The sequence below is a fragment of the Kryptolebias marmoratus genome, linkage group LG17, assembly GCF_001649575.2.
Source record: "Kryptolebias marmoratus isolate JLee-2015 linkage group LG17, ASM164957v2, whole genome shotgun sequence".
Lineage (NCBI taxonomy): Eukaryota > Metazoa > Chordata > Actinopteri > Cyprinodontiformes > Rivulidae > Kryptolebias > Kryptolebias marmoratus.
This window is the reverse complement of record NC_051446.1, coordinates 3,824,044-3,835,384: the sequence shown is the minus strand read 5'-3', so window position 1 is coordinate 3,835,384 and position 11,341 is coordinate 3,824,044. Positions and strand designations below refer to the sequence as shown.

Sequence of the window (11,341 nt, the reverse complement as noted above, 5' to 3'; positions counted from 1 at the left end):
AAAATTAAACGAAATAAACATTTGAAATATATGAGTTTGTATGTAATGTATGAATATAATATACAAGTTTCACTTTTTAAATGGAATTACTGAAATCAATCTACTTTTTCATGATATTCTAATTTTATGACCAGCACCTGTATATTTCTTTATTTTTTATTGTTCCTAATGCCAGAAGGTTGGAATTTGGAAAAAACTTATATTTTTGGGACATGATTGTGATTTATTTATTTTATACAAAATAAACAATTGAAAGAACAGCTTCCAAGAGTGGTGATTCAAGGGGTTGTATTTTAAAGATCTTCTGTTCCATATTTTCCCAACAGAGCGCAGCTGTGGATCAGTGATTAGAGTAATCGTCCTCCAACAAGACAGTTAGTTTTGTTTCCAACACCATGACACATGTCAAAGTGTCCCTGGACAAGACACTGAACCCGTCATTGCCTCCAGTATGTGCCCCATCAGTGTATGAATGCGATCTAAAGGACTGGTTAGACTCCATAGTATGATTTATTCAGGTTAGAGATGTAGTAGTGTGCTGTATGAACGTGTGTGTGGTTGGGTTAAAGAGGGCACTGATTGTGTTGTAAAGCACTTTGAGTGCTGTAGTTGGCTAGAAAAGGCACTATATAAGTACAGACCATTTACCATTCACTCTCAGACTACAACATTTTGTTTGTGGTTTCTAGGGTTTCCAAAAGTAGAAACCAAAGCAGAGCATTCAGTTATCAGGTTTCTCTCTCGTGGAATGAACTTCCAATTTCTGCCCATGAAGCTGACACCTTGTCTACTTTCACAACTAGGCTTAAGGCTTTCCTTTAAAATAATTCCTATGCTCAGCATACATTCACATAACAACATAGACGTTATTCAGTTGAGAAAATAGCAACAAATTAAACAAAGGATGACATGCAAAAGTGTACAGGTTTAATACTGTTTCAACTAATGTTACATTTTTTCACACCAATATGTTGTTTATGAGAAGGAGTCTTTTATAAGTGAACTTGCATCCTGTTCAGGGTGTACCCAGCCTGCCACATAATGATAAGCACCAGCTCCCACATAAAAGATAGATAGATGGATTTTTATAAGCCTGAAAAACAATTAAAAAGCTGGCCCTCGTTCAGATAGCTACTAGCCTAACCTGGACAACGACATATCCTTTTCTCTGAAGTTCATACTTTATGACTAATGTCACACCAAAGATACTCTTGAGTCTAATAATTGCAAATGCAACTGAACTGAAGAACTGGTATCATGATTTTAGAAATACAGTATGATAAGAACAATAAGTGTTCTTGTTGTTCCTTGCTCAGAAGAGATCTACATTGCCAGACTGTCTGAGCTATACTGCCATAATTATGAATGTTAAAGAAATTCTCTCCAGTTGTCAGATCTTGAGTCCTTTAATTAATTATGAAGTAAATAAATGTTCATCACTACTAACCATTTAATAGAAGGACACTTAAATGACCAGATTTTCCCTTGAAAGTTAGGGAAACATTCATCCATTAATTTTCTTTATCTGCTTTTTCTGTCTGGGTCCTAAGGAAGCTGGTGCCTATCTGCAGCAGTCATTGTGTGAGAGGCAGGGTACACCCTGTATAGGTTGTAAGTCCATCACAGGGCCGCATAAAGACAAACAAAATTCACTCTCTCACACTTAGGAACAATTTATAGTTAACAATTAACCTAACCGACATGAGTCAGGATTAGTATCTTTGAGTTTACTTTTGTATTTGGTTTATTGTTTCATGTTTCTTGTGTTCCCTGTGTTTAGTTTATTCCCCAGGGTTTAATGTTTTCTTTTGTGGTTCTGCTCTGTGTTCCTTGTGCTATCCCTCACTCTCCCTCAGTAGTTCTCGTGTCAATCTACGTCAACCACCCACACTTGTCCCTTGTTTGTAATCAGTCACCTGTGTCTATTTTCCAATCACCCTCTGCCTTTAAAACCAGTTCTTCTTCTTCACTTCCTCACTGGCTTCTGTCGGGTTACTGGTGGTTGGTTTGGACTCAAGATGCAGAAACACGAGGAGCTACAAAGAAGAACTATATTATTTAAAATAACAAAAACCAAAAGGGCTGATGTGGCAGCAACAAAACTAAACAAACAAACAAACAAACAAACAATAACAAAAAAAAACCCATATAAAATCCAGATTTGCAGGGAACACAAGGGACAAGACAAGGAAAACCGGACAGCGAATAAAAGACAATGAACCAGTGACGAAGATGACCAGGTTTTAAAGGGAGAAGGTGATTGGAAAATGAACATAGGTGACTGATTACAAACAAGGGACAAGTGTGGGTGGTTGAGGCAGATTGACATGAGAACTACTGAGGGAGAGTGAGTGATGGCACAAGGAACACAGTTCACAGGGAATAGAACCACAAAATACAACATTAAACACTGGGGTATAAACAAAACATGGGAACAAAGGAAACATGAAACAATAAACCTAATACAAAAGTAAACTCAAAGATACTGAAATCCTGATATGTTTTTGGTCAAAGGGAGTAAACCGGATTACTCAGCAAAAACCCATGCATGCATGAGGAGAACATGCAAACAAGTTAGGGAAAACAGTATGTTCCATTAAATACACAACTTACATGTTCCTTACAAACTCTTACACAATACCAACTGTACTTCACATAAGTGCACAAAAAATATTTACATAGTACATTATAGCAGGAGTGGTGGGTGGATATTTACAAAAGTGCATGTGAATATTGAACATTGTTATTGTTTCCAGAAAATGAAAATGGCAACATTTTCGTGGTGACTGAGCTGCTCTGTGGAATACAGTTGACCAAAGTGTTCACACACCTTAATTCCAAAAGGCTACAGTCCATTTTTACACCTTGTGCTATTTAAAACACTGGAACGCCTACTGACCATTTCTGAGCAGTCACTTCTGTCTAGTTAAAACCAGCTAAAATATAAGTGGCTTTAAAAACTAAAAAAAAGGCCCAATCTGGGAGGCAAACAAATGGCCTTCTTGCTGTTAGGTGAGAGCTCTAACCACTGCTTCAGTATGCTTAACTAAGATGTAGAGATACATTAAATAATTACATTCTGAGAGAAATATTTTGCTAACAGACAAACAGGGTTGACTACAACAGTTAATGCCAAGGTTTTAAGCAAAGATGTTGCATAATGTGTTGGAGATGATGCTGAGGTACTAACATACTAAATGTTAGCTTAATATTTGTAAAACTGCAAATCTTGTTTTCTAAGATCAGTTGTCTGTGGCTGTCATCTTGATCTGGGTTGACTCCAAAAATTAATAAGTTGCAAATGTACATTGATTATTTTCTGAAAGTTTCAGTAAAATCTGTCCTGGGGTTTATAAAATATTTCATTCACAGACAGAGCTGACTCCAATAGTTAATGCCAAAGTTTAAAAGAACAGATCTTGCACAATCACTTAGCACTCAAAGTAGATGTTATGAATGACTCACAGATAATGCCACACAATGTTTTAACTAAATATCTGTAAGATTGTTTGAGTTATAGCCATTTATGTTTTCCAAGGTTGATTAGCTGTAGTGGCCATCCTGAATTGGCTTGGCTTTAAAAGTTAGTAAGTTGTAGAGATGATTAATTTTCAATAAATCTGTTCAGTGGTTCATGAGATGTTTTAACATGACAGACAAATAAACAAAACCAAAGACAAATAAACAAGCTAAAACATTATCACCATTTTCATCATCTGTAACAGGTGATAATTACTGGTTATGGCAGCAATTTAAATTACTCTTGAAAGTTATTAGAAAGAATAATAAATTAGTCTTGCAGGTTAATATATTAGTAAATTATTGTTTTCCAAAAGGTGAAAATGTTCAGATGAAATTTTAAAAAGAATTTTGAATAATAATATGTACATGTATCCACAATGATAATGTATTGCAGCATATCTTAACGGGATAGTCTAGTCAACTTTGAAGCAATGTTCTGTCAGTTAATTATCCATAGTTAATACCTTATCAGTTGTGACATCAGTCATAGAACACAGCGTATGGAGAAAGAGGCAAAAGTCTATGTCCAGGCTAGACTAACGGTTATGAATGTTTATGTTACTACATGAATGTATTTGTACTGAGCATAGATAAACTGTGTATATCATGCCTATGTTGGTGAGGATGTTGAATGTATTTTTTTGTGTGTGTCATTCGTGTTAATTTGTTCCATTGCTTCTATGAATTGTAGAATGCATCCTTCATTTTGTTACACATGATTCCAGAATGTGAGTCTGTATGAGGTCTTTGCTTTGATGAAACCTAATCTGCTCTAGTCTATCTGTCCTTATCCCAGTATATCCAGATAAACTGGAGCGGCTTTCATCAGAGTAATAAGCTTCTTTTGAATGTCCTTAATGATGAGGCGCTGTTGTGGCTCCCTTTGCCAGCAGCCCAGCATCATGTCATAGACTTCCTTGGGGCAGAGTCTTGGGCGCTCCAGTACCTTTCCTTGCGTAATACATTCTATTACCTGAAAAGAAGAAAAATGGTTATAAAAAATCAAAAAGAAGCACTGATGAACACAGCATCACAGGTCATGTTCAAGCAAAAATGTGTTGGTGCAGCAAGCCAGTGTCAATTAGTCTGTTGAACATTTGATGAACATGATGAAAAAAATTCTTCATCAAAATAAAGTAAGTAGGGAGAGGAGAAAATGGCAGCATAGAGACAACACTGTTACAGAGCAAGCTCCGGTAAATATTGTATGTCCATCCAGTAGTGTTCTCATACAAGATTATTAAAATCATTGATGGCTGGCTAAGCTCTTTCATATGGAGTAAACACAGACCAAAAACTCAGAATGTATATTTTGCAACTACCAGGCTGTGAGGGTGTTTGGATCTACCAAGTATTAGAGTGTATCAGCTATGTAGTCACCTTAAATATCTACATGACTGGATAACAGACGATTCACATTCTATCTGGTTGGATATTGAATCTTCTCTTTCCAGATATGATTTGAGATCTTTGCTGTTTTTTAACAGAATTAGTGTCTGTCCTCACTTGATCCATGTGTCAAATGTTTAATTATTCTTTTGCCTCCTTTAGCGATAATGGCACATGGGATAAATTTAAAGTCTTATGGTAGCCTTTAAAGGAAGGTGGTTTATTGAAAAACAATTAGCTAGCCAGGTCTCTTTAGGCAGCACTTAGCCACTAGAATGTGTTCTGTTAGTGGTCCTCCAGCAGACCCTGAACAGCCAGGACCCCAGGCTGACTTGGGTGACAGTTTGGAGTAGGCATCGTGCTAAGGCTAAGCATTTCAAATTGATTTTCCTCAGTCAGTGACACACCTGCTGAGAAGCAGACTCTGGTAATTGGCAGCTCCATAGTCTGAAGCATGGCACGAGAGTCTTAGCATCTATATTCAAATGCATTCTAGGGGCCAGAGTGGGCAACGCTGAATCCTACCTGAAAATGCTCATTAATGCTAAATGTAAACACCATGAGATTGTTATTCACATTGGTGGTAATGGCGCCTGGTCACACCAATCAGTTTGTTTTCTATTGGCCCAAAACGACATGGTGCTAATGCCTTCAGTTCTGCAACATATTGGCTCACAGTTTCATCTGCACATTGCACATGCTTTGAGTGTGTCTGCAAGCCAACCCATTAACTTTGCACACAAAATGTCAGCACTGGACTCAGTACTAAAGCACTCATCCTTCGTCATGTTTGTTGTTGGCAGTTGTAGATGAAAAAGAAGATGGCCGGTAAAATTACAAGCCTTATTACATGTGTACTATCATGGTCTGCACCATGACAAAACTCCATTGAGTCTCATTCTTTTTCTGCACTCTGAACACCACTCTTCTGCCATGTGCTGTCACAGCAGCGCCATCTAGTGACAAGAAGTAACATAACATAACAGATACACATCAATGTAATGACTGTCTTTGAAAAAGCCCCGTCAGAATCAGACTGTGGGATTTGATGTCACTTTTACTTTAGAAACCTGATCTTGATTCAACAGCTCTGGCCAATTAAAATTAGAAACATCTTGTCCCATGCAATGTAGAAAAACCGGTTCTTGCATTTATTACTTCTAGGCTTGACTATTGTAATTTTCTGTTATTTGGCTGTCTGTGATTAGAATTATCTGTATGGTAAGACTTTTAAATGCAAAATGAATGTTTGTCATCTCCATGGAAAAAAATGTAATTTTGTGAAGAGCTTTGTGTTCAGAAAATGTGTTAGACAGGATCTTCCTGCTCCAAGGTCTTTCCACTCCTAGACAGGGAAAAGAAACACGCCATGGACTAGAAGAATATAAGTGTGGAAACCCTGACTCCCTAGACAAGACAATGAGAAACATTGTACTGTCAATTTTGTCTTTGAATCTTTAGTTGTGCTTATAAAATGAGCTGTGAGGGATCACCCCTCCAGACAAATCTGTACTCCTGTGGTTATTGTCTCCTTGGAAAGGAAAAAAACTGAATCCACCAACTCTGTGATTATGATTTTATCCTTATATTTTTTTTTTGATGACTTAGTCCTTTGAGCTGAATTCCAACATCCTTTCATGGCCAGGGTTGTAGCTGAAACCATGCATGGGGGAGTCTGGGACTACTTATTGAAAATTGTCCAGCTGAATTGCTGTCATCAGAGGCCAGTCTTTGCTGTTGGTGACAACTACTCTAACAACTGAGCAACAGCCACCTTAGCAATTTGAAGTTAACCAGACTAAACCAAAATCTGAAATATTTAACAATCAGTGAACCTAGCTCTGTGCAGCACGAACAAGATAAATATATAGACCTCAGTCCATGCAGGGATGACAGTCCATGTAGGGACATTAGTTTATATTAATTCACACAGGGACAACAGTCTGCTCTGGGACATCAGTGTGTGCAGGGACACTGGTTTGTGGTACATGCGGGGATGCCAGTCCGTGTATGTGGCAACAGTCCATGTAGGAACTAATCAGAGCTTTTGTTTGTTTTATTTGTAGTTGTGTTGACAAGCTGTGTTCTGTGTTGGGACTGGTTACTCAGCAGTGTCTCAGAAAGAAAACAAGCAGGGGTAACCTGATGGTGACAACTGAAACAGATGTTGTAATTTCTAGCTTATTAAGTATATGTCATCATTAATTATTGATATTTTCAAGATTAAATAGTCATTTTTTCATGATTAAATAAGGCTAAATAAGGTGTAGTTAGTTGTAAGTGCTACTGATAAGACTACAGTAGAGAGGCTTACCCATTATGCTCAGTGTGATGTTGGAAGAAAACCAAACACAATAGCACAAACACTTTATACCAACTGTCAGCATGATCGTGCAGGGCTGATTATTTGGGCTTTTTCTACAGCCACAGGAGCTGGGCACTTTGCAGTCATTGAGTCAACCATGAACTCTTCTGCAGATAAAAGGATTCTAGCGTCAAAATCCAGGCCATATGTCTGATATCTCAAGCTTGGACTAAACTGGGTCATAATGCAACAGAACAATGGTCTCAAACACAACAGCAAATCTACAACAGATTGGCAAAAAAAGAGAAAAGAATGAGGTGTTGCAATTGTCCAGCCAAAGTACAGACAGTTTAGAATGCTGTGGTGGGACTTTAAGAGAGTTGTGCAGAAACCAATATCTGCAAACCTCAGTGAACTAAAGCAATGTTTGAAAAAAAAGTGTTTCAAAACTTCCCACAACCATGTGAGAGACTGATAAAGTCTTACAGAAAACCACTACTGGGAGTTCTACAAAAAGGTTATATGTTTTATGCAGTTTTTCACACAGTTATTTCATTTTGTTTGTGTTCAATATTCTGTTGGGTGGAAAATGTTGTATTTTGTACACTTCATTTCTGTTTGACATTGCAAATGCATGAGCTCAATGCAACAGTAAATGTTTTTCTCATTTCATGCTCCAAAAAAAAAAATGTCTGTGTTACTTTACCTCATTATTGGCGAGCTGAAACCAGGGCTGTTTGCCGTAAGTAAAGATCTCCCACAGAATGACCCCAAAGCTCCACACATCACTCTCTGTGGTGAATTTCCTGTACATAATACTCTCTGGGGGCATCCAACGAATAGGCAGCATTGTGTGACCTCCCACCTGACCATACACACACACACATAAAAAACAGGTTTGCAGCATTAATATGTAAAGCGTATGCATGTTCAAAAATTGATGAATGTTAATGTTCAGGCAAGCTACTTCAGTTTATTGACCAACCAAAGTGAATTTTTGTCTTAGGTTGGCTGGGTTCCTTTGATAGACAACCATTTACTAATTGGCACTTAGCAATATACTAAATTTAACTGAATTGTATTATAATTGGGTTGAACTGAATGTTGGTGATTAAATTGTATTCATGATTTGAACTTGCTATTTCTTTGTATCGAGCCCTGACATAACAAGTCTATCCATTGCTTGCCATGGTTACATGTTTGAACCAGTGATGTGCGGTGAAGTTCATGACTCCTTTAGAGTCAGATTTACAAATATATAAACCCAAAAGGGTAGCTTATTCAATTGGCACACTCACACACACACACACACTCACTCACACACTCTCTCTCTCTCTCTCTCTCTCTCTCTGGAGTGCGCATGCGTGAGCGTCTGCTGCATGTGTGGAGTGGAAGGAGAACGAGTGAGTTTTTCAAGTTTTGATTTTCACTTTTTACAGTGGTGATTCACTTGTTTCGCACTTTAACACGATCTGTTTTCACTGGTGTTTCAATAGTGTCTTTGGTTTCCTGGCCGCGCCAAGCTTTTAGCTCGGTGCAATGGCCGGGAAAAGTTACAGTGCTGCAGGCTTTAGGAGTCTTTCACGTCGGCATGGTATTAAAATACCAGTTGGCGTGGATTTTTCTGTTGAGGAGTGTAGTTTGGCTGTTGGGGAAATTGTTGGGTGCGAAGGCAGCGTCCAGGATGAACAATGCAGTGGTAATGTTTTTGGATTCGATCGGTAAGGTGAACAGTGTAGTCGAGAGTGGAATTGTTTTGAGAAATACACTAATTACTGTTTTCCCGTTAATGAATCCGGCTAAAAAGATCATCTTGTCTAATTTGCCACCTTTCATCAGTGATGAAGTTTTGTTGAAGGAATTGTCGCGTCACGGCCAGATCGTGTCGGCAATGAAAATGCTGTCGTCGGGATGTAAATCAGCAAAGCTGAAACACGTTGTTTCATTTAGGAGACAAGTGTTTATGATTCTCAAACATGATATTGAGGAACTGAGTATAGTGATGAAATTTAAAGTTGACGGCTTTGAGTACACTATTTTTGCAACAACTGAAACAATGAAATGTTTTGGGTGTAACCAGGAGGGACATTCGGTGCGTAATTGCCCGGAAAAAGGGGGCGCAGCTGGTGAGGGAACTTCTGCGGCTGCTGCTGGGGAAGGAGAACCGGAAGCTGCTGCTGGAGAAGGAGAACCGGAAGCTGCTGCTGGGGAAGGAGCACAAGAAACTAACCCTGGGGAGGGAGTCTCAACAGGAGACCTAAAACAGTCGAATGTTTCAGAATGTGACATTGAAGAGAGTAAAGAGAGTCAAACGGCTACACAAGAAGGATTGCAAGAGGAAATGGATGTTGATGATTTAGTTCATAGTGGAGGGAATTTGATCAGGGACGAGGAAAGTGCTTTTAAAATACCAAACACTAAAAGAAAATCTAGACAAACTAAAGAGGTAAAACTTAAGAAAACTCAGTTGAAAGAAAAGAGTGGGGAAGAAAGTGACTCGGAGGCTTTATCCGATTCTGATAGCAATAGAGAATCTGATTCCTCTATTCCTGATGGCCAGAGCACTAATGGTTACAGTCTAGAGCAGATTAGAAAGTTTTTGGAAGTAACAAGTGGAAAACGGAATGTGGTCATAGAGGATTTTTTTCCAAATAAAAAAATGTTTGTTGACTCGGCTAAGTGGTTAATGAGACAAAGGACTTCTGATGGGTTAATGAATACTGAAGTTTATAGACTTCGAAAACTGGTGCAAAAAGTCAGAGCTCAAATTTTGTCCGTTTCATGAAAGTTAGTATTTCTTTTTTCTTCCTTTGGATCTTTTTTTGTGTGATTATGAGTAATTTTAACATCTCATCTTTAAACCTTAATGGTGCAAGGGATGTGAAAAAAAGGGCTGTGTATTTTGAACTTTTAAAATCTAAGCACATTGACATAGCTTTTGCTCAAGAAACTCATAGTGACGTTAAAAATGAGGTTGATTGGAAGAAAGAATGGGATGGAAATCTTGTTTTGAGTCATAAAACTTCCTTAAGTGCTGGAGTGGCCATTCTTTTCTCAAGAAATTTTCTTCCAGTTTCTATTGAAACTGAAGATGCTGTAGCTGGAAGACTGTTAAAAGTTACTGTTAAGTATGAAAAGATAAAGTTTATTTTCCTGAATGTATATGCTCCTGCAACTCCAAGCGAACGTTGTGTGTTTTTGGAAAAGTTAGCTGATACACTATTAAATTGTGTGTCAACAGATTATTTAATTATAGGAGGTGATTTTAATTGTACAATAGATGATTTAGATAGGAATCATTTGGAGCCACATTTACAGTCAAGGAGGAAATTGAAACGTATTGTTGAAACATATGATTTAGCTGACGTGTGGCGATTTAAAAATGGAAGGATAAGGCAATATTCTTGGGTTCATTGCAAAGATAATTATATTACTTTGGCAAGATTAGATAGGTTTTATTGTTTTGGGCATCATTTGCAAATATTTAAATCATGTACTTTATGTCCAGTGGGTTTTTCTGATCATTCTGTGATTATAGGGAATGTGTTTATTAATAACTTAAGACCTAAAAGTGCATATTGGCATTTCAATACTGTTTTGTTAAATGATGGTTGTTTTAAAAAAGGATTTTCATTTTTTTGGAAGCAGTGGAGACTCATGAAATGTCAGTTTACGTCTGTACAGCAGTGGTGGGATATTGGTAAAATTAAAATTCAGCAGTTTTGTAATCAATACACTTACAATGTTACAAGAGAATTGGTAAGATCTATTGAGGAATTGGAGACTGAAATTGTGGATCTTCAAAATTTTTGTGAGTCCACCGGAAATCGAGGTCACTTTCAGGCTCTCAAAAAGAAAAAATCTGCTTTGGCTGATCTGCTTGGGCTCAGAGCGCAAGGAGCTCTGGTACGTTCACGTTTTCAAAGTATCTCTGAAATGGATGCTCCTTCAAAATTCTTCTTCAGTTTGGAGAAGAAAAATGGACAAAATCGTCTTATTCATTGTATTCGTTCTGAAGACGGAAAAGAGTTGACAGATCCCACTGAACTACGGAGAAGAGCTGTGGACTTTTTTTCAACGTTATATGCCAGTGAGCTGAGGAAAGATTCTGAGATGACAGAAGAG

General features: G+C 37.8%; 1 protein-coding gene across 3 annotated transcripts in view; it reads right to left on the bottom strand.

The window, feature by feature from the left end:
* Nucleotides 1-913: 913 nt before the first annotated feature.
* LOC108249944 (NT-3 growth factor receptor-like) overlaps nt 914-11,341 on the bottom strand; it is a 143,595-nt gene continuing 133,167 nt past the window's right edge. For all 3 annotated transcript variants that reach the window (XM_037980845.1, XM_017439615.3, XM_017439616.3), the window contains exons 17-18: nt 7,923-8,081; nt 914-4,495 (exon numbers count right to left, since the gene is read on the bottom strand). In XM_037980845.1, the coding sequence (XP_037836773.1) occupies nt 4,310-4,495; nt 7,923-8,081 (345 nt within the window). In that variant the 3' untranslated portion in view covers nt 914-4,309. The remainder of the gene's footprint in view (nt 4,496-7,922; nt 8,082-11,341) is intronic.